The sequence below is a fragment of the Electrona antarctica genome, assembly GCF_951216825.1.
Source record: "Electrona antarctica genome assembly, chromosome: 4".
In the NCBI taxonomy this organism is placed as follows: domain Eukaryota; kingdom Metazoa; phylum Chordata; class Actinopteri; order Myctophiformes; family Myctophidae; genus Electrona; species Electrona antarctica.
In genome coordinates this window covers 12,915,841-12,943,790 of record NC_136809.1, presented here as the reverse complement: position 1 = coordinate 12,943,790, position 27,950 = coordinate 12,915,841, and the positions used below count along the sequence as shown (strand labels likewise).

At 42.0% G+C, this 27,950-nt stretch overlaps 1 protein-coding gene across 2 annotated transcripts in view; it reads right to left on the bottom strand.

Moving 5' to 3' along the window:
* sorcs3a (sortilin related VPS10 domain containing receptor 3a) overlaps positions 1-27,950 on the bottom strand; it is a 176,463-nt gene that overhangs the window by 6,655 nt on the left and 141,858 nt on the right. For both annotated transcript variants that reach the window (XM_079499905.1, XM_079499904.1), the window contains 8 exons: positions 24,010-24,196; positions 19,888-20,021; positions 19,262-19,385; positions 16,865-16,977; positions 8,992-9,123; positions 7,953-8,052; positions 5,610-5,715; positions 3,997-4,157 (listed from right to left, as the gene is read on the bottom strand). In XM_079499905.1, coding sequence (XP_079356031.1) covers positions 3,997-4,157; positions 5,610-5,715; positions 7,953-8,052; positions 8,992-9,123; positions 16,865-16,977; positions 19,262-19,385; positions 19,888-20,021; positions 24,010-24,196 — 1,057 coding nt within the window. The remainder of the gene's footprint in view (positions 1-3,996; positions 4,158-5,609; positions 5,716-7,952; positions 8,053-8,991; positions 9,124-16,864; positions 16,978-19,261; positions 19,386-19,887; positions 20,022-24,009; positions 24,197-27,950) is intronic.

Below are 27,950 nucleotides of genomic sequence, written 5' to 3'. Positions count from 1 at the left end.
TACCGTCCCTATTCTGGGGCAAACGTTTCCATCTTTATACAAGCTGAGAAGGTGTTGCATTTGTACTTCTTGAGGAGACTAAAGCGAGCAGGGCTGGGTATACAGCGCAGCATCACAGTGCGGCATGGGAACTGCATGCAGACCAGTGGTGGAAAATATATATATACTTTTACTTTACTGTAGTATTTCAGATTGTCTATACTTTTACTATTATTCCTGAGTCTACATCTCAAGAGACAAATATTGTACTTTTACTCCACTACAATAATTTGAAAACTGTAGTGACTACTAGTAACTTTGCAGACTTCGCTTGTTATTACAAAACATGAATGAACCACTATAGCCCTTTGTCCGACTAGCCCGAAACACGTACGTTGTCTGCTCGTCAGAGGTAAATAAAATCATGTGAAAAAGGACATATATTGAGTGCTGGCATTTTCTTCATTCTATTATGCATCATCGAGCCTTGCACCTGATTGTCTCCACCAGGCCGAAGGCATGGGGAGAGAGTATGTTTTGCACTCCGTCCGTGTGTGTGTGTGTCCGTCCGTGTGTGTGTCCTTCCGTCCGTCCGTTACCAGCTAATCTCTGGCACCGTTAACCTGGTCGATGCCAAACTTTGCACACACACTCCCTGGATGCCAACGATGAACCTCTGCCCCACATTTTCCAGAACGGCCTGTTATAGCGCCACCATGAGGCAGCTTTTAACATGTTTTACCTAAAACTGCACCGATCTGCGTGAAACGTTGCATGCACACTCCCTAGAGGCCAAGGACAAACCTTTGACCTGCATTTTCCGCATCTGCCTTTTATAGCGCCACCAGGAGGCCGACTTTTGTAAAACACATTTTTTGATATTACTCCTCCAGATTCTGTCCAAAAATCTCACAAATCGTTACAGAGTATCTCTATGGTCATGTGCTCAAGTCGGATCTGTCCCATATTTCATATTCCATCCTAATTGGCTATAATTGGCTTTCACAGTTTGCAAGATTGCCCCGTTTTGAACAAAAGCCTGAAATCATGAACGCAGCATGCAATTTACGTGAAATCTTTCACACATTTTCCTACTAGGCTGAGGAATATATCCCACCCTTTTCACATTGGCCTGTTATAGCGCCACCAACAGGTTGATTTTTGCAAAACACATTTTTGGAACAAAATGCCTCAAATCATCCAATTGCCATCAAAGGCAAACATGTTTATATTACTCCTAAACATGTTGCCAAACATCTCACACAGTCCTATCCTCCTGGTGGAGACCTGTGCCCAGAAGGGCACTTTTTCTAGTTTTCTCTGTGTTGCAGGTTGTCTGCTTCGGCAGTACTCTTCTCTTCGAAGTCTAAATACAAGCCTGCCTGCCATCTTTCTTGATTGATTGATTGATTGATCACTGTATTAACAGTTTGCAAAAAAGCACAGAAGTACAGTTTCATACAAAAGGATGCTAAAAGGATAACCCATCAGTGACATATATACCAGATGCAAGAAAAAGGCTACCAACATAAGTTTAAAGAAAAACAAAAGTAAGTTTTACTCTTATGTATCTGTACACAAGATGTAACAATAAAACACAACCTTGAACATTATGAAGGAGTCAAAGGACTAGACCGGTGCCTGGCTGTAGAGCACTGAGTCGGTAATGATGGAAGTTGGAGATCCATACCCCACCCGGCTATGCAATACCCTTTGTACCCGTGTCAGAGTACCAGAGGACCCATCTGTCTGTGTCCCTTTTATGCCCATATATGGAGATTTCTGTATCTGTCTCTCTGTCTCCCTTTATTCCTATATATGGAGTTCTGTGTCAGGCATGCCCAAATATGGAGTGTTGTGATGTCAGAACAGGCCAGCTCCATATACAGTATGGAGTCTGGGCAGGGGGCCCTGTCCAGAGCCCGGGCAGAGGCCTTTTGTGGCGGTTCTGGACAGCCATGAGTCCGACCGACTCGACACCGGGCACTACACTTCCTGTGGGGATGTGGAACACGTGTGTCGAATCTAAAGTCGGTGGGGCGAACGGTTCTCGAGTTACGTGCATTACAGCCGTACACACGTACAGACAGACGTAGACAGACAGACGTGCAGCGACGTGGTGCATTTATAGATAGATGACACCCATCCTACACATTGTCTGTTGTGTAAGGATCTCCCTCCCTTCGGGCATGGGGCATATAGGGCTCCAATTTTGTCGCAGCCTTTACCCGCAGCGCGGCCCGCAATTCAGCCGCTGCCCGGAAATTACGAATATAGGAGCTTTCTCTGTCCCTTAATGGTATTTTCGTCCCGCGTCACCCGCTATCTTTTTTGCCGACCCCGTTATTTGCGCCTAGAGGTGTCGTCATGGGCGTGCTGGCACGCTTTCCCCTAAATTGCTATTTTGGTCACACACATTTGGGAAAGCGATAGTGGCATTTAAAAGCACCCATAAGCCGTGCCAAATTAGTTTGGTAAAGAGCGGCCACCGTGCGCCTCAATGGAGATGTCCAGGCACAGACTAGTCAGGCTGCCTCATCTCTCCAATATTCATATTGCATCTCTTTGTTATTTTCCTATAATCAGCTGAAGTGAGTGCCTGCCACTTCCTTGTGTCCATTGTGTTTATATAATTGTATAGTCAAAGAAGTTATTTGTGCCAGCATGCCAGCCATTGTGCGGCTTGTGCCGCGTGCGCGATTCCATTTGCTCTTCAGTTCATCACAAGCGCAGCAAATGGTTTAACCCGACTTGCCGAACCTTCCTTTTCGCTTCATACCGTTCCGTAGAGACGAACTACACTATCTATCTATATACCAAATGAAAGCCCTAATTTCGTAGTTTACATAGAACTTGAACGAGTTGTGTTCTTGGCTCATTGCGTGTGGGAAAAAAAAGTACGAAAGGGGGTGCAGCACAAGTGAGGCAGCAACGGGCTGAGGCTATATATGAAGCAATATAGCACTAACGGTCAACGCATAAGGGATCTCTTAAAGGCATTGGGACGTGGACTGGTGATTGGTCTAATTGTGATTGGTGTAATTGTGTAACACCCAAACCACACCTATGCATAATATAACGGGTAACGGAGGTGTTTAAGGGATTTAGACAGGTAACCAAAATACCAACTTTAGTGGGGGAACACCTTTTCCCCCCTCCTAAATCCCCAAATAGTGGCTTTAGAAAGATGAGACAAAAATGGAGCCCATAGTATCAGGGCCAGAAGAACGAAAGAATAGCTTCTTCTCTGAAGCCATGAGACTTGGGGCTACGTACATTTTCATCACCGCTAAACCCCTTATCCCTAAACTTCTTTGCCTTTTTTTACTATTTTGAAAAACATTTTTGAATAGTTCAACTAGCCAATCTACATTGACACGTTGTGACCTTGTAGACTGGCCATTTTAACTATTCAAAAATGTTTTGCAAAATAGTAAAAAAAAAAAAGGCAAATAAGTTTAGGGATAAGGGGTTTAGCGGTGACGAAAATGGAGCCCTTCAACTCCAACTCCTGTAACACCCCAAATCATCATAATATACAGTTGCTGCGCAACAGTGACACTTAGTTGTGAAAACCAACCATACGCTATTTCGTGCTCAGACAGACCCACCCAGGGACCCAGGGACACCCAGGGACAAACATAGTTGTCTATAGGAGTGGTTACACCACTCATAAAGATTATAGTAATATTATACAGCACATTGGTTGGCTATTCAAAAATAGAGCTATTTTTATTTATTTTTGAAAAATCCTGAAACTTTGTGTAATTCATTGAATGCATATTTTTTGAAGCATTTTCAATGCAAATCATTGCTTCTGGGAGACCCTGGAACATAATATTTTGAGGTGGGGGTCGGGGGCAAAATACAAACCACTGCTATAGCAACATACGTTTGTAGAATAGGCCTCAGGTTAAAAAAGATGTAGTATTGAGACACAAGGTTTCCGCCTCACATAGCTAGCTACAGTACATGCCTGTAGGCAGTTTCAGAATATTCTGCAAGTGCTCCACTTACGCTTGACCCTGGCATCCATCTCCTTCTCCATGAGTTCTTTGGGTGTGGAGAACTCACTCAGGGTGATTTTAGGCGTGCTGTCACCCTGTCCCACTGAACCAATCATCTCCTGCTCTTTCTCCTGGTTCACCTCCGCATAGATGTTGATCCAGGGGATTTTTCTTCACAAATGAGCAAAAGAAGAAATATCACCAATTTATTTATTGAACATTTCCTTACACTAAAATAGTGTATAAAAGGGCATGATTAAAGCCAGGACAAAACAACACAAGCCCTGTCACAATAATATGACATCCAAAATCGAAGTCGATATCTAGTCTCAAACCACTATAATATTACATGTAATACATTGGCCAGGCGTAACTGGCAAAATGAGGAATCATCAGTTGGTACATATGCGAATAAAATATTTCTTAATACAATATAAAATAAAATAAAATAAAATAAAATAGTCTTTTTATTTATATTTACATTTATATAGAACACTTATGCCATATCACAATCGTACAATATCCAAAATCACGGACAATATCCAGTCTATAATATCATGATATGGATATAATATTGATACTATGGATGTCCTGATCACGTTTCTATTCTCCAGATCCAATTCTGATCATTTGAAAATGACGTGATCGACCCGGATTATCAATCACGTGATCTGATCTGGACAACCTTAGTTTCATGACAAATTATGTTACAGTGCATAGTTCAGACTGTGATAAAGGAATGGTTCTCAACGTCGGTCCAGGAATTACCAGGGGGTCCAAATGGACCCTTACGGGTCTGTAACTCTGAGAGTGGACAAATGGAACCAAATGGACCCTTATGGGTCCACTCTCAGAGTTAACTAAACACAGAGAACATTGTGGTTCTAGTATAGTTTAGTTCAGTGATCGTCAACCTTTCTGATTTCAAGAACCCCCCAGTTTGATCCCTGTTTGATGTTGAGAAACAGTGTGATGTAGTACGGTCAACGTGTCCTTCACTGGGAATCACCTTCAGACATCTCCATCACAAGCAGAATGCATTAACGTTCACATATTTAATCAATCTATATTCATGCTATATAATACACACATCTTTATTCTGTCACCACGCAATCCATTTCAAATTACCATTCAATTTGATTATTAATTGTTTTGCTTCGTCGACTGTGACATTCCTTAAGAAGTGCATCCTCTTTACACTAATGGGAAAAATTGCCACATCCATAATTAATGATAACTTTTCCATTTCCTGCGGAATTCTTCAAGAAAAATAATTTTGAGTACACATAAATTATTCAGCCAGTAACTGTTGAACCACGGCGGCTAGCATATTAAGCAATTTGACGTCCATTTTTTTTTTTTCCTGAGCATTTCATCGGCTGACTGACACGTGTGCCTCCCTGCGTCATCGCATCGCCGTGCTGGAAACCTGTCTACAACCTCGAGGAAGGAAATATGAAACAGAATATCCAAACGCACGGCATCGGATCAACACCGATTGATGCAGAATGCTCTCATCTGGCGTCATCAATAATGGATAACACACATTCGATTAATATATAGTGGCATGTCTGTGTTGGCGGCCCACCAGAGAGAGCTAATCTCAGGGAGAGAGACGCTTACCTCTTGAACTTGTAGATGAGGAACACGGCGAGGCCCAGGAACACCACGGACAGGAGCATCAACATGGCCGAACTGCTGTGTCTCGGGCTGGAGTCCACCAAGGGCGCTGTGGGGTGGAGGCCATATGGAACAAAGAGCATATACTCTGTAAAACAAGTGCTTCTCAAACCTTTGATTTGAATTTGGTCTGCATTCATCTAACAGTGTTGTATTTTTCTAGCACCTTAACTAACGTCCGTCCATAAGTATATCTAATGCACAGTATACATCTGCTGCTATGCTCACGAACCCTTATATACAGTATTATCTCAGGTTTACGTGTAAATTATATTTGATTCCTAAGGCTATATTATGGCATTGCCATTGTTCAGGGAGGGGAACAAATGTCTTGGTGGACACGGCTCCTATCTATTATTTAGCTGGGGACCCCGTGGAACCCCCTCAAGGGCCCCCAAGGGGCCCCGGGACACCACTTTGAGAACCAGTGCTGTGACAACAGTGCAGCCATTAATGAGGCTTTGTCAAAGAAGTGTTAAAACGTTTCCATTTCAGCTGTTTCTGTACGTGCTGTACATCCAAAATGTTATTCCGCCTAATTTACTTCTTGACAGCAGATTCACAATGACAATCCTTTATTCCTTGGGTCTTCAAATGATTCAAAGGCTGCATTTTATTCTGCAGTAAATGAATCGCATTGCGGATTTACGGTCAGCTGTGAGCCAATGATGAGTGCATTACGAGACCTTGCTGTTGTTTTTAATATCTCAAATGTCTCAGGCTTATATAGCGTGAAATTGCTGTTTCTAATATTTGCCAAACAAAATTGCAGGTAATTCACATCTTTAGAAGTTAACTCTAATATATATATATATTTTTTTGGCTTTTTGGACTGGTACCACAAACATGCTGAAAATGAATGTCAGAGCGATTCCTTCTAATTATAACATTATACTATATATTCCTGAATTTCAAGACTTGCAATAGAGCCATGAAGCCTTTGACCTTCAACATGTAGCATCGGGTTAAATATTGACTGGGCTCCGTGTGCTCCATGTTGCAGTCCACCTTCAAACAGAAAGGTGCAAAACTGGTACTTCAGAATGATAGCATAGACGTTTTCGGTTCCAGAAAATAACCTTTCAGACCAAGGTTCTTCAAACTTTAAAGAACCATTTATTTGTATGGTTCTATTAAAGAAAGCTTAACCACTTGAGGCCTATACTCCAATATGTCTTTGGCGAATGTTCGCATATTAAGACTTACCCAAATTTGTGATTTAGGTGGTTTCTGATTCATCAAAGAGCTTTGCAAAAAAAAAAAAGGTTCTCTAGAACTCTATGAGGAACCTGAAGAAACATTAACTAAATACAATGATTCTTTAGGTGGAACATAATAGCCTTTTAAAATGATGACTATATTTCTGTGTGTACTGTATACTAAATAAAGTATGCTGTAGTGTAAAGACATACAGTAGGTGACCAGACCTGTGAAATGTGTTACTGTAAACCTTAATAACACCAGCATGCTTCCAGCTCTTTTCCACTGGGGAATTTGACCGCTAATGGAGTCTGCCATGTCCAAATTGCTCTCTCTGAGGCCTGTTGACTTTTAAACTAGCAGAGGTATTCCAGAACAAACTCTTCTTGAGGATAATTTCACAGTCCTTACTCGCTCAAGGAATCCTCCTGACTGTAGACTTGATTTAGCACTCAAAATCAGCCATGATCAGTGTGTGTGACTGTGTGTGTGTGTGTGTGTGTGTGTGTGTGAGTGACTGTGTGGTTGTGTGCGTGCGTGCGTGCGTGCGTGCGTGCGTGCGTGCGTGCAAGGAAAGTATGCACGCACGCACGCACGCACACACATACTTTCCTTTCAAATTCATACAATTTATTAATTTGTCTGATATTGAGCCAGTTTAAAAAATAATTGTGTTGATGTGTTAAATGGCTCAAATGCAGCCCATTTTCTTTACACTGCACACCCTTCTTTCTCAAGGACTAAATAATCAACATAATTATATTCAGTGTAACACTAATTTTGTGGTTGGATGGCTGTAAAAGAGAGAGAACAGATGTTCACAGGCATTAAAAAGATACGTCTCAAGGAGTTCCACTTCAAAACAAATCCCCTCCCACACTCCCCTGTGTTGTTCTGCCCAGGACTGGGGCAGAACAAGACGCACATCGATTCTAATTGGTTGACTGACCAAAATGTGTAAGATAGTGATAGGTTAATTTCATGGCAAATGTGAAAGAAAAGCGGACATAATTTAATTACCAATACATTATGGTATTGTGGCTGACAACCAACAATGAAAATGCAGTGGGTAGGGAGGTTTCTTACCCAGTGTTAACTGTGTGATGTACACTATCACTCTCGCGCCAGGCTTGAGCTCAAACTCCACCAAATTTTGGTTCAGGGCATTCACAATGATTCCAGATATCTATTGAAAAAGATAAAAGTTAATATATACAGATGAAGGTAGGCCTACTCACACACTGATGCAAAAGGTATATATATTTCACATCAAGCTATTCATTCATTAATTTGGTGTCACATTTATGAAGTAGCTTTTTCTGAAAACCGTTAATATGATTAATACTTTATTCTTTTTCAATCAACAGGGAACAGAATTTATTTTTGCAAGAATGTCGAAAAAGGGGAAACAGAGAATGCAAAAGTAAACAATACAAAACAAACAAAAACAACAACAAAATAAAACAAAAATAATATTGAAATAATAAGGCGATGGATATTCAGGGAAAATCAAGTACAGTTCATATAATAGTCTGCTCAGTTCACAATTAGACAGTGCCTCCAGTGTGCGGCGCCTCCCACTTTAACAGATAGTTGTCTACTTTGTTAAGAAGTCTGAAAGACAGTTTTTACAACGCTGCTACTTCTGAAAACCGTTAATAAAGTATTCAATCAATCAATCAATCGATCAATCAATAAATCAATCAAAAGCTTGTGTCACCAGTGGCGTGCACAGATAGACACTAGGGGGTGCTAGAGCCCCCTGCCCTTTTGGCAATGTGCCCTTTTGGAAAAGGAAAAAAACATTTTTTTGTACAGTGTACACTGTACAGTATGTGGACCATGGTGACATTGATCAATTCTTGATAAAAAAAGCTTCTAATATATTATTTAGGACCCAAAATCTATAAATCTCACACTATATTATTAAGGCAATTGGCCGGTTCCACGCGCTGCACAAGGTGCCCTTTTTTTTGCCCTTGAGCACCTGCCCCTCTAAATGTCTGTGCACACCACTGTGTGTCACAGATCTCGAGGGCACTCGAACGATGATATTGATGATGATGTTGATGAAGCAAAGTGTTCCATTCTCAGGTGTCTTTATGTTATCAGTGTTATCCCATACCCTCTCTAGCTCCTCCTCACTCTTTTTCTTGCCCTCTGATTGGTTCTTGTGTGGTAACAGGAACAGCTCAGCAGCTGTTGGAACACCCGGGAACACAGCAACCAATAGCTGCTCTTCAGGGAAGTCAGACACCTGTGGCAGCAAACATAGAACACACAACATGTTAAAAAAGAAAGAAAGAAAGATAGAAAGAAAGAAAGAAAGAAAGAAAGAAAGAAAGAAAGGAAGGAAGGAAGGAAGGAAGGAAGGAAGGAAGGAAGGAAGGAAGGAAGGAAAGAAAGAAAGAAAGAAAGAAAGAAAGAAAGAAAGAACGAGTCACATTCCACTGTATTGTGAGCAGTGTTGGGCATCGTTACTTTAGAAAGTAACGTCGTTAGGTTACTGGATTACTGCCCATAAAAAGAATCCCTTACCGTTACAAATTACCTTCTGAGAAAAGTAAAAGAATAGATTATTTTCCGTTACTTTTCCGTTACCCGACAATTAAAAACCCATTTTCAAATGCTTGCGCAAATTGGTTGCATAACTTACATTGTATACTGCCTACCGTCATTGCGCCGCCCGCCTTTGATATCACGGCCGGTTAAAAACAAGAGACAATAGACACAATAGACAATATCCCCTTTACAGCTTTTATTAATGAATATAATTCGCACAATCATCCTACTACACATGGGACTGGACAGAAAAGTGTACAGGTCCCGGACTCCCGGGGAATCAATATGCGTATATGTAATGAGGGCAATCAGGCCATAGGCTGCAACAAATACAATGCGTAGGCCTCTTTAAATTTATCAGCAAAAATAAAAACAAAATGGGACATAGTCAAAAGAAACCGAGGGTATAGGCCTCTCTCGAATAGATATTCAATCAGCGCAGGCTCATACAATTATAATAGCCTACATTAAATTAAATTTCACAAGTTGTCTCAAAGACATCTGAAGGCTGAATCCTTCAAAATGAGGACAATCAGGATTCAGGACATTTCCACAATGGTGATTGGTGAATGGTGACAGTCACAAATTAAACGCACACAGAACCACAATGTAAACGAAATATAGGCTTAGTTATAATAAAATACAATAGCCGGACTTCTCAACGTGCCTATGAATAAAACGAAACTTCACAGCATGCAGCAGCATAACAACAACATTACAGTCAAAACGCAACAACAAAGTTGCCTACAGGCTTAGGCCTATACACTCACCAAATCAATGCGTAGCAGGCTAATCCAAATTATCCAAAGTGGTGATTGTAACGGAGGAGAACAAGTTTTTCAAAGCGTGTGTCGGATAGTCTGTTCCTCCTGGGGGTGAGAACGAGACTCCCGAGGCTGAAAAGCCTCTCGACGGGGGCACTGGATGGTGTTGGGGTATTGAGTCGAAGAAAGATCTTTTTGATCATCGGGAACTTATTCAATACATCCATCTCGTAACTTGCTGACTTGAAATAGTCCGCTATTTCACTGTCCGCCGACTGCGATACGTCATGTCTTTCTTCTGCAAAAGCAAAGAAATCATCACCCTCTGCCTCGTCTTCTCCGGCGACAGGGACAGCCAACACCGGCGGTATTTCCTGCGGCACTTCATCAACCGGGAGAGCACGGAGCTCGGCAACGAGGAGCGTCTTCGTGCGGTCTTTTTGCTCGTCCTCTTTCATCCATCGCAGCTTGAATTTAGGAAGGGTCGCTGCAGCCAGCAAGGCCTCCTTACTGTCCAGCGTGGAGGCGAAACGTTTCTTGACGGCCTGCAAGGCATAATATTACAAAACGCTATTAAAAATAAATACAATTAAAACATGTGCATGTGCACATCTATGTTAGATTTATCCTTACACGTGATGTTGACACCCCCATCAGTATTAATTTAATAATAATAATAATAATAATAATAATAAATAAGATAATTAATAATGATCACATGGACAGTGCACTACAATTTTAGATCAAGTGCTATGAGCATGAACAATATTTACCTCGACTATGAAATCGGGCAGGCCAGCTGTCACACGGGAGAGCGTATCCTTTAACCCCAGGGTTCTAGCCATCAGGGCCTCGAGTGTTGGCAGGATAGTTCCATGAAAGCAGTTGTCTTCGCCTTGAAGAATATCCAGGGCTATTGTGAGGGGCTTCACAACCTTACAATACTCGTTTAGGAACTGGTACTCTTTCTCTAAAAAGCACCTGATTCCTAGTTCGGTGCAAAGCCTATTCAGGTCCGCTATGGGATTGTCAATGACTCTGCGCAGGGCATCATAGAAGGAGTTCCACCTTGTTTTAGAAGGAACCAGGAGCTTTCTCTTGCAAATGTCTGACACGCTCTCTGATGCCACAGATGACCTGCTAGCTTTGGTCCACAGGCCACAACATTTGGCAGTGGCGCTCCTGTACAACGCTTTTGATTCACTGTGTGACAGCAGACACTTCTCTATGTCATTTGCAATGAGATTGAGCGTGTGCGATGCGCACCTGTGATGTGGAGGGAGAACAAAGGTATTGCTGTCCTCATCCTCGGTGGAAAGCACTGCGTGTAGATCTGCAAAGGTAACATCTTCATTTGCGTCGCCCTCTGATTCAGACCCAGAACCACCCGGAGCCGCCTGTTCCTCCTGGTAAACCCGGAATGCTTTAACAAAGTTTGAGCCGTTGTCGGTGACGGTGGCTGTCACTTTCCCACTTAGGCCATAGGATGTGTGAATCTGCTCGATTTCAGAGGCGATCACGTCATAAGTGTGCCTTCCCTTCACTCGCCTACAAGCAATCGCTGCTTTCTTGCGCTGCAAAGTAGAGGGATCAATCCAGTGGGCCGTCATTCCCATAAAGCTCTTATTGCATGCTGTCCACAGGTCAGCTGTAGTGGAAACATATTGTAAGCCTTCAAACGTTGATTTCAGCTCTTTCTCCATGTCACAGTAAGCTTTGTCAAGGTAGCTGGAAAATGTTTTTCTGTCAGGCAAACTTCCCTCCTTGTTGCGCGCCATAGGGATTTTACTAATTATCTTACGGAAAGATGGAGACTCCACAGTGGAAAGCGGTAGCATACGCTCCACCACGTAACCAGCTACAAGCTCATTGATTTCCTTTTGAGTGACTGATGATGAAGTTAAATCCAATCGTTGCTGTTTATGAGCTGGTCCGCCGTCTGCATCATCATCATTATTGTTGTTTTCGTCGGGTACGGGATTGTCTTTTTCTTGAACAGCCCTCGCCACCAATGTTGTGTTGTGGTGTATTTTCTCCAAGTGCTTCTTTAAGTTGGCTGTAGAAATCCGCGAAGAAGACAGCTTTTTACCCAGACACAGCTTGCATTTTACTTCAATGTTCTTTTCGTCTTTCAGTCTGATAAAATTAAAATAATGCTTATATTTCCATTTCCAAAAGGCTGACACTGGTCTGTCACACTCGTTGTCGTTCGCCGCCATTTCGCTTGAATAAATGAATCAGCTGTCCGGGCAGCTTTTCTGCACATGCGCACAGGCTGACAGTTTATTGACAGTGCAGCTGCCACATATCAGGTGCACAGATCACACAGAAGGGAGGAGGAGGAATGTGAGTCGCGGACTCGCGGCTTTTATTTATTTTGTAATCTTGCCAACAAAATGAACAGAGACACATAATTACACATTATAGTAACGGGATTACTTTGTTGGAAATGTAACTGTAACTATAACTACTAAATTGCAAAACTAACGAGTTACTTTATTCCGTTACCAATAAAAGTAGTCCGTTACATAACGCCGTTATTAATAGCGCCGTTACACCCAACACTGATTGTGAGCTTGCAGATTGACTATTTTTGCTATTTTTGTGTGACGTTTAGAACAAAGCACAAAATACAAGTATAAAATAGGGCTGAAGTACTTACTAATGGGTTAATTATAACGAAATAAAAGAAAATCACAGAGATTTGTTGATATACATTAAAAAAGCATTACTTCTCCATTATTCGACTAATCGTAAATCTATAGAATAATCGCTAAGAAGACAAGATAATCGATACTTGCAGTATAAAATATATAAATATGTAAATCCACACCATGAGAAATAATCAATTAAGGACCTGTTGGTATATCTATTGCAATCTTGCAGTAACATCAATCCGTGTGCGTACTGTAAGGCCTTACTACAGCCTGATTTATACTTGGTTGCATGCCGGTGTCACACACAGAAAATAGCTGATCTACAAGCTCACAGTCACAATGCATTGTTGTACGACACGGTGTGAGCTTGTATACCAGCTATTCCCGGAAACCTGACACGATACGCAACCAACTCAGGCTTAACACCTGCCTTGTGCACAATCATCAGAAATACCAACATGAACCCTTTTCAGGCATTATACAGTAATTATCTGTGTCTGTGTGGTACTGATACATTACTTTTTAATCATGAGAGGGAACATGATTAAAAGTTCTCGTTCTAATTCAGGATACCAGCCTTTCCCTCTGTGAGTGCCTGCCGGAGGCTAAGTGGCGAGGCTCAAAGCTTTGGCTACATGGGAAAGAAACTGCCATTGATTTAAGGAGATGATTAAGTATATTTTCTTCCTTTTGATAAGAAAAAGTAAGTGGTCCTCTTTCGTTTCCAGACACTTTGTTGTGTCTTAGTTTTTCTCAAGGACTTTAACCACTTTGGACATGCATGGCAGACTGGACTTGGGCGGTCATCAGTCTCCATTTAAGAGGCTGTGATGTTTTTATGTGATTTTCATGTCCTGTGTGGACAATGTACCAAAAGCAGAAATCGCAATGTGTGTAAAAAAAATTGAGAGCTGCGGCATGATTCGGAATGAGAGATGGGGTTGTAAAGAGGGAGCTGAAGTGAATAGAATGGAAGAGTCAAGAGAGAGGCAGAAAATAAGACAAAATCAATACACTTAGATGATGTTTGTTGTCATTGTGATCACTCGTTAGTTTAAAAAGCCTTCTGGCTTGGCTTCTTGACAGTGCTCCTTTGTGGTGCCCTGCAAACTCATTCCTGGATTGAAAGCAGGAGAGGAGAGGTGAGCCACTAAATGACAATGGCCGGAGAAGTGCCGCATTTTCTGACTTTAATAGCTCTCCATGAAGATAAGCACTGGGGGGAACTCATCACAGAACTGCATCCAGTTGCATTCGAACTGGGACAATTATAGGGTCATCGCACAGTACACATCATTTTACAGTTGAATGTGAAAAACAATATGAAACACTTGGAACTGATACGTATTTTAGAGATCCCTATCCCTATTGCTGCTTGGGTAATGGGTATGAAACGCAAACTCATACCGACTGATACAATGTCTTTGTCGAAGCGAGGAGAGCACGAAACCTTCAGCAGAGATGCTTTGGTCTGAGTTAGAAGCTCTAGGAGTACAGCAATGTGAGATTGATGTGTCTTAGAGAGACAGAGAGACTCCATTACTGAACTTGCATTCAGTTTGGGTAAAGGCTATAATAAGTATGTTGTGGAAGGGATACATTCTGTGAAAACCACCTTAGTTAAATGGACCTTGACTTCAACTGCAAGCTGATGCCCTTATTATCTTCTGCTTTATTGTTGGTGATTTGCTTACCATCCCATCAGTGATGGAGAAGGAGAATGGGGAATTGGAACACATAATGGTTCACAACCATGACAAAATACAAGACACAATATTGTCTGTGAATATGAATGACGGTTAAATCCATGTAAGATTCAAACATCTCAACAACACTGACTGCTGATCTTATGAATAGCAGCCAACATTACGGCCATGGTGAAAATGAAAAGTAATAGCAGTGACACATGCACCAGTATTTCTGAAGATAAGAATGGTAGAATAAAACTCATATTGGAACTAGCAGCAATTTATCTCAATGTCCCAAATGGTTGCCTCATTTATGTGGAAAATGTGTTTAAAAATAAAATGATTAATGTTAATGTGATAATGATTATGAATCACATTAACTAAAATAGTAGAGTAACATATCTCTACATGGACATACAGTAGCCATGTTCACCAATAATTGCAACTTTACGTCACAAGAACTATCATCATGTGACTAAGTTCGCCTGGACCATTATATATATTTTTTCCATGCATAGTTTAGGCAATTTTAATATAGGAAGGTAAAGTTAAACTAAATCATGGGACAAGCTACAGGATAGATTGACCATGGCTATCTATTGGAAAATTCGACTTGCAAAAACCTCCCAAACTCAGCTCTAACATTCATGTACATATTCACACTCCCTACCTCACATCTAACACAAGCACATAAAAGAATAAAAGCAGATTCTTATATAGACCAGACAGTGGCCTTGTGGTTAGAGTGTCCGCCCTGAAACTGGGAGGTCAGGGTTCGATCCCCGGACGGGTCATACCAAAGACTGTAAAAATGGGACCCAATGCCTCCCTGCTTGGCACTCAGCATCAATGGGTTGGATTGGGGGTCAAATCAACTAATGATTCCCGAGCGCGGCGCACGCTGCGGCTCACCGTTCCAAGAGATGGGTCAAATGCGGAGAACAAATTTCACTGCGGTAACGTCTGTGACTAATCGTACGACTTTGACTTTGACTTCATATATAAAACCCAGTTACTATGCCCAACACCGACCTGAATCATTTTCACAATAAGCTTAACTCCCCAAATCTTTTAAAACCATAAAACAACAAGTGAGAACCGGGACAATTCTACTGGCCCTCACAAATATACAATCATATCATCCTTTGATTGTCGTCGAGATTCTAGATGTGTGCGTCACGTCTTTCCACCGGGTCCAAACTCATTACAAAAATAATTTGTAATGCAGGTACCCCTCCCCAGTCCCCCCCCACCGCGCGCGCACACACACACACACACACACACACACACACACACACACACACACACACACACACACACACACACACACACACACACACACACACACACACACACACGCACACGCACACGCACACGCACACACACAGTCCTCAGTGTTTGACTATAGAGCTCCCTGGCACATATTATTAGAAATTCTGTGAGCATTTCCAAACTGAGGAATTAGTGCTCATCAAGCTGCCTCAGCAGAGGGGAGCAGCAGCGGCCCCATCGCACCTCTGTGATAATGAATCACAGGACAGCCGGAGGCCGTCCGCTCACTGCACCACACAGCCAGCGCAGCGCTGCCTGGGAGAACTACCAGCATTTGCTGCTAAATATGTAAAAGTATAGTAGCACTACCACAACGTAGACGTACCGATACTCTGTTTTCAAGCAAAATGTCCCGTATTCAAATTGTACAGAAGTGAACGTATCAAAGTATTCGCCTACTTGAAATACCAAAAGTATATGTGCATCATTTTCCAAATCGTAGATGTGCAAGTTCACAATGCGCCACACCGTTGATCGGCTAATTTCATGTAGCTTTAGTATACGGTATTGTTTTAATAATAGAAATCAGGAGTAATTAGGAAATACAGCTCTCATAATATAATAATTGAGAGCTGTATTTTTGTAGTGGAACAAAAAGTACACTACTTGCCTCTTTGACGTAGCCTCAAAATTGTACCTAAGTACAGTAGCCTACTTATAGTACATCCACTGCAGAGAGCCAGGTGGACTGTAAAGGCAAGGAGTGGAGGAAACAGACCAGAAAGATATAAGTACTGTAGATGTGGCGACACGTGTGTGTGTGTGTGTGTGTGTGTGTGTGTGTGTGTGTGTGTGCGTGCGTGCGTGCGTGCGTGCGTGCGTGCGTGCGTGCGTGCGTGCGTGCGTGCGTGCGTGCGTGCGTGCGTGCGTGCGTGCGTGCGTGCGTGCGTGCGTGCGTGCGTGCGTGCGTGCGTGCGTGAGAGAGCGAGAGTGAAAGCGAGAGCGAGAGTGAGAGTGAGAGAGGAGAAAACGGAGGAAATGAAATGCAGACTTACTCGGAGCAGTGCTTTCTTAATTACTCGTCCCACATCCTGCCTCCACTCGGGTATGTCGGGGTTGAACTCGTCCAGATTAGGGGAGAAAGATAAAAGTAGCGATTTGAAGAACTCTGTCGAAAGGAGAGTCAAGGGAGAACCGCCCATTAATTCAGTCTGATCCAGGGGCCATTATTCTCAAGGAGTTTCACCGACTGTCATTTTGCTCCAGCAAAGTTTCAGGTGGTTAACACTGCTGATAAAGCCGGCAAGCTTTCGCCTATATACCGCCAGAACTTACAATTGGCTAAATGTACAGAATGCACTTCTAGATAATTAGAAAATGTCACAGCTAATACACTGGTAATAAATCATATACCTGTGTGTTCATTTTCATCAGAGGTGCAGAAAGTTATTTATTCAAGGAGGAGTGCTGCTTTTTCAGTATAATTTGTACACAATTGAGAATAAAATAACTTGACTGACAGTGTTCGGGAGATGGGGCAGAATTGACGGAGGAAACGCGGGCGCCCTTATATGGCAAGGTGGACTACCGATGTAATCTGACGTAATCCACCCTATAGGGCAACGTCTGCGACAGGACGAGGCGAGTTCAACCGAACCTCCGTCAGCGCCCCACTAAGTTGAAGCTAACATTGGAACTGGACGAGATCCTGACCACGGCTCAACAGGCCACGGGAAGCCCAACCCCTCACCTCACCTCAAACGGACACAACGGTTCAAGGTTGTACTTTATAGTTACAGTACATCTTGTGTACATAAGAGTAAAACTTATTTTTGTTTGGCTTCCTTCAGATAACGCAGCAGCATAGATAGCGTAACATTCAAAACAACAAAAACACAGCAAGCACAGCAAACAAAGAATAAAGAGTGCAAGAAAGAGCAATCGTAGTAACATGTGCATGTTTTCCCTGCAGTAGCAAAGTTAGGTAAACTTGTTGTGAACAGCTTCACAGGTTATGTTCCATATATATATATATACAACACAATTTAGTTTAAGAAGGTGCAATTGAGGCTATGTTCCATATACAGTAGTGCACTAACGTGAGCTGCGCAGGACGGGTGAATTGACCATTTCCTCTGGTGCTGTGATGTCATAAGCAGTGATACGTAATTGCAAACACGCAATGATAAACAAGCCGCGCGTGCTGCCGCATGACGCGTCAACAAGGAACACGATTTGCGGCGTATGCCAATGCTTGGAATATGTCGGGTACAGCACCTGAGGCCTACACTCATCAGTTGCTATTCTTTTTGCTTCAATTTGTGGAATCACATTATTGTATGTTTGGTCATTCTAACAAATATGTTTAAAGCTGCAATCCTTTAAACGCCTCGATTCAAACCCAGGCATCTTGCATGAAAGCCCACATTTCTACCACTGGGCCGATAGGCATCCCCCCCATGCACCCCCCTTGTCCTGGGGGAGGTGTTGCTCTTATGAGCTTCACACTAGAGCCCTGCGTTGGGATTGGGATCCTGCAGGTCCAGCAGGACTCCCGGGCGGATTTTAAACTACTTGTCAGCCAGTAGGTGTCCCTATATACGTGACGACGTGGTCTACATTCATCAATGGAGGCGTAAGGAGACCATGCAGAACCACTGCAGCTGTTGGTTCCATTGTATTAAAGGTGGGATAATAAGTGATATGTTTTTGGTTAAAACAAAAGGTATTTTGTTAAAAGGTGAAATCACTATATTGTGATAGTGATAGTAATGTTTTTTCAGTAACAGAGGTATCCCAGTCTCTCCAGCTCTTTAATAAAAAGAAAATACATTTTCAGGTATAGTGAGTAAATGTCAGCCAATCAGGAGAGAGTAGCCATTTATCAGCTTAATTTGAATAGTGTAACAGTACCAATTTTGTCTGCTACTAGTTTTGTGTCATCACTAAGGGCCGATTCATACTCCTATTTTATCGCTGTAGTACCGAAATGATTTCGGCTCGTCAGAAATTTTCAGTAGCACCGAAGAGCCGACTTTAGGATGGTACCCGCCCCCGCGAACCTCAAATGTCACATCGTAGGCTCTACAGAGACGAACCGACTTTTATTCGGCTCTAAAATAGGAGTATGAATCGCGCCTTACAATTCCACTTGTTTAATCTGTATCCTGACTGCATTCTCTATCCTGAATTCAATAACATTGGTAGCCTGACCTGAAAATGCACTGTTCTGTTTAGTAAAAAGCTGGAGAGACATGGACACTCCTGTTACTGAACAAACACTATTAGCAATGAGTAGTATCACAATATAGAGCTTTGTAACACTTAGAAAATCTCTTACCCTACCGACCAAAACGGTTGTGCCTCATGATGTGTGAAGAATATAGTGCAGGTATCATTTCCATCTAGGTTTGTCATCACAACAGAACAAGAGTCAGAGAAAGGAGTCTGACCTTGGATGGCTATGGTCTTGGTGTCCTGCAGGATGGCGTTAGCAGAGGAGACCTGGACTGTGATGGTGTGCATTCCTTCAGTGGGGAAAGTGTAAGAGACGCTCCCCTCCAATGTTATCACCGGCTGCGGGAATTGGCACACGATTCATATATTTTTTTGAATCGACATTAGCTCTAGATTTACAAGGCACTTCATGAGGTTAGAATTACTTTGAACAGAGACTGGAAACACCATGGCCTTTTCGGTTATAATTCTGGTATTTCTTATAATTACAGTCAGCTACCATTATAATGATAATGATTCATACAGAACGTTTCAAATGAGTCTTGTAATATGCTGTGCAGATAATAAACCAAGTCAATAAGGCAAGCAATATCAATTCCACAAAGTGCTTATTAACCACTTAAGCCCCGTCTATACCTTTGACATACGAAATAGCAAAAATGGGCACTTTTCACTTTCATCATGATTTTGAAATTATGCTTTTTTTTGTAATTCTTTGTAGTTCTTTTAAGATTTTCGCCCTACAATGAATGGCGTGCCCAAAATAGGTTGAAAGTGGTTAGGGAGCACACAAGGTCTCATTTGACAGGGCCAGGATTTATTCCAAGTGAACAGAGCTTACCTCCGTGTTGTTTCCTAACCACCAGAAGTAAGTAACGGTGCGTGAGTGGCTGGGCCACACCACCGCTGTGATGTTCACCTCCTTGTTCCTGATGACCACAAAGGGGGCGAGCAGATGGACATGCTCCACTGGACCTGAGAGGGAGCACCACGGAGCAATCAATAGCATGTGAGGGCCCTGCTAATGAGGCCTCTGTGGGACTGGGGAGACAATACACATGAGAAAAATCCAATAGACAGACAGCAGCATGTCTTCCCCCTCCCAATGATGGACTCCCTCTCAATAACATTGTGGCGCACTCACTGTATTATGGGAATGTGCCATTTGGAATCTTGAAGCAGGAGAATGTAATGAATGCTGAGTAAACCACTGCCTGGAAAGTGAGTAATGGCCACTGGTCACTGTAGAGAATGGAGTTTGGATGACAACTAAGAAATGGACTTAAAGAACTCCAAACAGTGGTTTACACTAGGGCAAGGGTTTTAAAACTTATGTTTATGTTATGGACCCTCAAATTGACTTTCATTCGGCAATGTAACTCCATGTCAAAATGTTCTGTCCTAGGGTCAACCAAATAATTAATATTCTACATTTAAAAAAATGTCTCAAGTCATTTTTCACGCTATTGGGGGAGAAACACTGTGCTCGTCTCTTCTAAGAACACAATTAGTCTGGCAGTCAACAGGCTTCTTTTGTTTAGTGCTTTAGGTGCTAAATTTGGTATAGTCTTTTGTAATGGCCTAACATATTGTCTATATACATGCATGGATATATGTGACCATACCATTAACATCCTATATAAGGCAAAAATGTAACAAATGTAAATGTCATGTCAAAAAACATGTTATTATGCTTTAAGTAGCATGTGACGTGTCAAACTAGGGGTTTTTCATGATTCTGGATCCATTCGAAGCATTAGTTTTGCATTAAAAACATGGCCATAGCAGACGCAGTCATCGCAAATGTGATGAGGTCAGCACATTTTGGGCACATTTGGGCAAGTGGCTATGGACGTTTTTAGCCCAAAGAGTGTTTTTTTTGTGACTAAAACTAATGCTTGGAATTGATTCAGAATCATGAAAACCCCCTAGTTTGACATGTCACATGCTACATAAAGTATAATGAAAATGTGAAAATCTTGCCTTATATAGGATGTTAATGGTATGGTCACATACAGTGTAAACCCCTATAAAAAAGATTGCTCAATGCTGACAGCCGGTCAGCAAGTGGATTCATGAAATGTGTATATAGACAATATTTTAGGCCAATAAAAAGGACTATATACCAAATGTCCCACTCCACAACCCCTACTTCCTGACTAAATGGGAGCTGACAGAGGTCTAGGGTGGCATAACAGTAATCTTACAGTTACAACTTTCCAACAGCCGGTGTAACACTCCAGCTAAAGGTTTGTGTGACAATGCAATGTGCCATGTTCATCTCACTGAGGATTCTGTTAATGCTCATCCTGTTTAACCGTAACTAATCTTTATCCCCCATTTCAGATGCTCATTGTGCGTGTGTAGTGTACTGTATGAGAGAGAGAGAGAGAGAGAGAGAGAGAGAGAGAGAGAGAGAGAGAGAGAGATTTGGTTCCAGAAATTCTCAGCTAAACACTTTGCATGACACTAAAAGGACCACCTGCGCTCGACCCCGCATTCGCTGAATTTCTCCATCCATCCATTGACATAAACATTGTCAACGTTCATTGCCGTCAAATTATAGCAACAATGCATTAGACCGGCACTAGGGATTTCACTCCCGATCACGTTTTTTTTGCTCCCGGTCCGATTCCGATCACGGATTGCAATCCGATATTAATAACACTTATTATAACACTTACAATAGTACTATCCAAAATCACAGACAATATCCAGTTTAATATCATGACATGGATGTAATATTGATACTAGGGATGTCCCGATCACGTTTCTTTGCTCCCGATCCGATTCCGATCATTTGAAAAGGAGGTGATCGCCCCCGATTTCCGATCACGTGATCGGATCGGGACAACCCTAACCGGAGCTACAGTATCAGTATGAAAAGGCTAAATTAAAATGGAATCAAGATGAGGATGCAATTAAGCATGTGCTCTGCACTGACTGAACCTTTATGTTTCTCAAGACAAGGCAATTTATTTAGTATTAATTATACGTTGTTGACCTTTCACTTGGCCATTGTTGTGGAACTGTGTTCTTGGATAACTGGTAATTACCGGTAGTTGTGATGTGTGCTCTTCTTGATTTATGCACCTAAACTATTAGCGGCACAGCACTGACAAGATGTTGCAGATGGTCTGTTATCACAACTGTTCAGATCGCATATTCTTTGCTCACAAATTTTGCAACATATCTACCTCCATAGACAGTTATGGCCAGTGTTCCGTTCTTTGGAATTACGTGCTGGGTGGAGGGGTGTACTAGCCTAGGGCACAGATTGAGGAAACAAGTGAAAGGGAGTTTAATTCAAACACAAGTCCTCGCGGCTCACAAGGAGATTATGGGCAGTGCACTAACCAGGCTCTTTTATTTTAAGAAGAGCCTACATGTATATAGAGCCTGTATATAGCCCATAGTGGGGCATCTGAGCAGGAGAGGAAACAATAGAGTCACCTACCCCGGGTGGAACTGTATAAGCCTTAATGTCCTGTACCGGCATGTTCTGTCGGTATGGCTATGAAGATTTACAATGAGACACACATTGGTCGCTCTGCCAGGTCAAGTGTCAAAAAACGTGGAATAAAAGGTGTACTAAGGACTTCTAATGACACTTTAGGCCGGGTATGGTTATTGTACTGTTGTTGAGACGGACACTGTAACCTGGTCTTTTTCTACATAGTGCAGGAAACTTGTATACAGTAGTTGTATACTTTTGTGGACTGTTATTGATGGTGCTTCTTATTGTTATTTATTCCCGTTGTATTGCTGTATCTGACAGTACTCCGTATCTGTAACTGTGTAACTCTAATACTTCTGTGCTCCGTCCGTCCGTCCGTCCGTCCGTCCGTCCGTCCCTCCCTCCCTCCCTCCCTCTCTGAGGTACAGTAGAAGAAGTGTTGTAGTGGTGCCAAGAAAACGGCCTATTCTTGAAGATTGTAAATACGGAGAATCTAGCTGGGATAGCTTGGGTTCATTTCAACATGGAACAGCATGGTGTGAATAATTTGTTTAACTATCAATCAGCCGGTACTGTACCTCGGGTGCTGTTTGTTCTCCTGATGTACAAGTACAGTATGTTCTCCATACGTACATAATCGTACAAAATACTTGAGGGCCTATTAGGCTGCTGCTTTACCATAAGAAAACAACATGGAACGTATGGTGTTTACAGTCCATCAGCTGCCGGAGGTGGACAGTAATGAACTACATGTACTTTATTAAGTAATTTATATTCTATCTGTACTTTACTATAGTATTCACCTCCCCCCTTTTTTAATACATTGATACAGTGATATTAAAATAATAAATGTACTTATTGGTTTGAATACCTAAGTATCTCTCAAAGCATGTAGTATTTTTTTAAAGCAAGTATACTCCAGTACTTTAACTCTGTCCACCACTGTGGACTGCAGACTGGAACAGCTAATGTGTTCATCCTGGCTGTCGGCGAGTGCAGATAGAGCCTTTTCCTGTCTTACCCTCCAGTCAAATGCATAATGAATGCATATCATATCACTGTTGGCCAGAAACCTTGTATCTCAATATATCTACATTGGATGTGTTTTCATGAATTAATAGCCGATCGACAAGCTCACAATAACGCCATGATACGATGTGTTAGTTAGCTAGTAGATCTGTCTTTCTAAAATGTTCGGATTTCTTTGTGGAAAATATAATATGGCATTCCCAAAATAGGGACGCCAGGTTGAAAGTGCACGGTTAAGTCGGTCTATGGGTTTTCATGAATATCTAACCTACAAAAAGTATTAACAAGAGCTAGGGACTAAACCATTACTACATTGGATCCATAGGATAAGGTCTTTGTAGGTCCTGGTCTTAGATAGGTCTATTTTCTTCCCCCTGCCAGGGGGAATGCAAGGTTTCCACACATGCATGCATATGTATGAAATGAGCTGTCATCTCCAGGAAGCGCACTAGCGCAGCGGGCCGGGCACATACATACATGTAACATGTAGATAGAGGGACGTGCTGTCATAGCCCAGGCTATTCTCCGCCAGCGCTGTCACCCGGAATATCCCCGCAGCTTTGTAGACGTGTCTTATTCCTTCCTCCGACCAGCTCAGGTTGGAGTAGGACACGGCCGTGCCGTCTCCGAAATCCAACTGGATGTTGGTCTTCATGGAGTCACCCTGTGACACAAAAATATATAGGGGTGCGACAATATATATATAATATTTTAAATATCAATTTTAATAAAAAATAACCAATTTGAACACTTTAAATATGTATAGCGGACATAGCCAATTTGTAGATTGAACATTTTTGCTTGACACTGTTGTATGAGAAAGCTCTATTATAAAATTAAAATGTTATTTCAAAATGTATTTTAAACATGTACGTGAAAACAAATAATATATACTAGGAGTTGCTTCCTTGGTTTACTTGCAAATGTGCACAAGAAATCTGGTGACAGACAGACAGACAGACAGACAGAGGCCTTGTACACACATATCAGACGAACATGCTCTGTTCCGTATGTGTTTCATGGCCGCTTTTCCAATGGAAGTCACGTGGTTTGACCCAGAGTGTAGAGTAGGAGAGTAGCGACACGCTTTGATCTCGCCGCAAAGCGGGTGCATAATGTATATGGGCTATAATTCCAAACATTGCTCCTATGGCTGGAACTATCGCATTGAGATAGAATGAGCACTTCCGCATTCCATTGTTACAATGGGAGTCAATGCTAGTGTCGCCACTCTCTTACTCTCTCTCTCTCTTATGGACGGCTATAGCCTCTTGCAGAGCCATATGCGGTGAAAATGTTACATGCTGTGAGTTTGAGCATCTGCACATCCATGCCAACACGATTTGCTTGGTATGCATCATGGTGTCGGCATGCGTGCGTGCGTGCGTGCGTGCGTGCGTGCGTGCGTGCGTGCGTGCGTGTGCCTCTGTGGAATTGCATCTGGCACGCAGTGAGGATCAGCACACGATGGCGTTGGTGGCTTCCAGCTGCCACAGAGAACCAAATCTGGTGCTTATCCCCCCAGGCCTGCATGCGAGTGTGAACTCCCTGCCTCCCTCCCAAGTGTCTGCCCTCTACTACCCAACCCATGCAGCTTAAAAGATCTCGCGGAGTTCAACAATAATGCAAAAGACTGTGTAAAGAAATCTAACCACATGCTTCAAAGACACGAAAAGAAGAAGACGAAGTGGCTCATTGTAACGCCATGCCACTGGGAGCATCATCTGTAACACCCATGCCAACAGTGCTGGAACAACTACCCCTATTTGTTTTACTGAAGCAAAAGCAGTAGCGCTATAGTACATAAATATACTACATATATATATTACGTAAGTAAAATACTCTCTGAGCCAGACAACTATTCCATAATCTCTGAATGCTACATGTAGTCTGTAAACTACACCTCCTGAATGCAGAGAACATATAGCTGTGTGTCATCTGTTTGTCATTTCCATTCAGCATGCTACTGTATATAGATAATGTGATGTGGTGGAGTATAGAATCATAAAGCATTGAAAAATGGAAATACTCAATTCAAGTAAAAGTACCTTTGTACTTTCCTACAATACTCTAGTAAATGTAGTTCATTATCCCCACCACTGGGCAGTACTGCTGCAATGCACACACAATAAAGTGCTTTAAAACTATTGTTTATATCCACTTCCCTGTTCTCTGGCTCCATCTATCCCTTGCTAACTGCATTTCTGTTTTGTGTGCTGTGAAAGGTACAAAACATAAATAAATAAATAACATAATAAATACAAGGTTTGGCTCATATAAACAGAGTGGCTTCTGGGATTATTTCAGGTGAGTTGGCTTGAAAAAGTATTCTTTGAATAAATGGACATGGGAATTAGGGGAAGAAGAAGAGGGGTAGGGCTTTAGTGCTGCCATTACACTGTAAAGTCAGAAGTGTTCATTTAACATAGAGAGCATAGGCCTATACAAACCAAGTGAAATGAGTAAGGGTCCATTTGGTTCCATTTGTACACTTACTGGACATATACAGTAGTTCGATTTGCAAATGCTCTACATCAGCTGTACTCAAAGTGGGGTCCAGGCAGGGATCCCCGCGGGGGGTCCTTGAGTGGGTTCCAGGGTGTCCCCAGAAAAATTGAGGAACACTTGAACCACTTCAACCCATTTTTTTTAATACTTTGCTATTGGAAAATTGCTGGTTTACAAGCGTAAACTTGTGGAGTTTATAATTTCAAAACCTTGAAAAATTATGACACATTTGGAATATTAACAACAATTAACAACACATTTTTGGGGGGATTCCCTAGCTGGCACAACATATTTTATGATGGGGGTCGGCATGCCAAATAGCCTACATAATATGAATGAAAAGTGAAATGAACCCTATGGATTTCACTGTGCATTAGAAGCCATACTGGCTGTGTGTACATTATAATAACATCATTGGTGTCACTGGCCTCAGTGTCAACACTCGGCATCCAGTGTCTTTTCTTCTGTGCCTCTGCCAGCCATGATGGGATTCACCTAATCTACATGAGACTGATTCTCCTCTGCCTGGCTAAATGTCACCCTTTGTGTGTGTGTGTGTCACTCCAGGGCCGAGCATACCCAAAGACAGTACAGTGGGGAGCGTTTAGAACTGGCCAGCAATGTTGATTCCTAACAAAGGCACTGTTGTGGAGGCTGATTTACACAAAGCCAGTGCTTGTTCAGAGACTGTCAACCTGAAGCCACTAAGCCACACAGCACTGTGACAATCTTAGCCTTCGCTGGCCGGGGTCTGATCATTACTTCCAAGGAGCTGTCTGTATTTTCAGTGGAACCTCAAAAATGCAAGAAAGGAAGAAAATGACACTTGAAAGGAGTATGGAAACGTTTCCCTGAATGTGATTATTATTTGGTGAAGAAACAAAAACAAGAAAAACAAAACAAAAAAATAGAATCACAGGGGTCAAAGTGTTCCTTCGACAGAATCCTAGCAGTCGGATTACAAGTGAATGAGATGAGAAGAAACTATTGCTTGAAGATAAACCCACTGTATTAAATTGATGAATTTCAATAGTCTGGAAAAATAAGAGCGATCTAAATTGACTAAAAATAAATAAATAAAAACATTTGATGTGCTTCTCCAAACACAACATTGCATTTTAATACATTTAAGCCTGGCCTGCAGAAGGGAAGCAAATCAGACTGACAAAGACAGAGATAATGAAACAGACAGGAATCAAACTGAGTGGCTATCAATAAATTCCACAAATGTATGATCTGTCCTTCACACAACTTGAGAACAGTCCAACAATCGCCATTTGGCATAATTGTTGGACATAAAGTCCCAACATCAGCTGTTCTCCAGAACCGGTGTGAGGCACAATTACTGTACATGCAAAGTAAATGCAGAAAACGGCTTCAACCACAAAAGACGGGTCCTGATGTAAAATGAACAGGTACTGCACAGTAATAAAACACAATATCAGATATGAGTCAGAATTGATTTCAGCGTGTATTTAAGCAGGCAAAGTAATCACAACTAATCACAACTGCAGGTGTGTGGTTTGTGGTTTTCACTAGCTCATCAGCCTTGGAAAACGGCTGAGTAGTTTTCATGCCCAAAAGGCTTGCGAATAGTATTTTTTTTAAAACATGTTTTGTTCTTGCTAATCTCACCAGGCACCTATATCCCAGGCTGCACTGGACTTGAATACCGAGCTCAAGGTGAGAGAAAGATCCCTTTGTATGCAGAGGAGCAAGCAGTCAGTGCTTGAATGTCTGGCCGTATGACAGGGGGAGTGCCACATCGTTGCTGTCTATTTACATTTTTCCCTAGAAAAGTTAAAGGTCTCAGGATGGCAAACCTTTAAGATGTCACTTAGAGGTGAACAACACCACTGGCATCATCAATAAGATTCCCAACTTGCTTCTGTGCTGATTGAAAAATACTG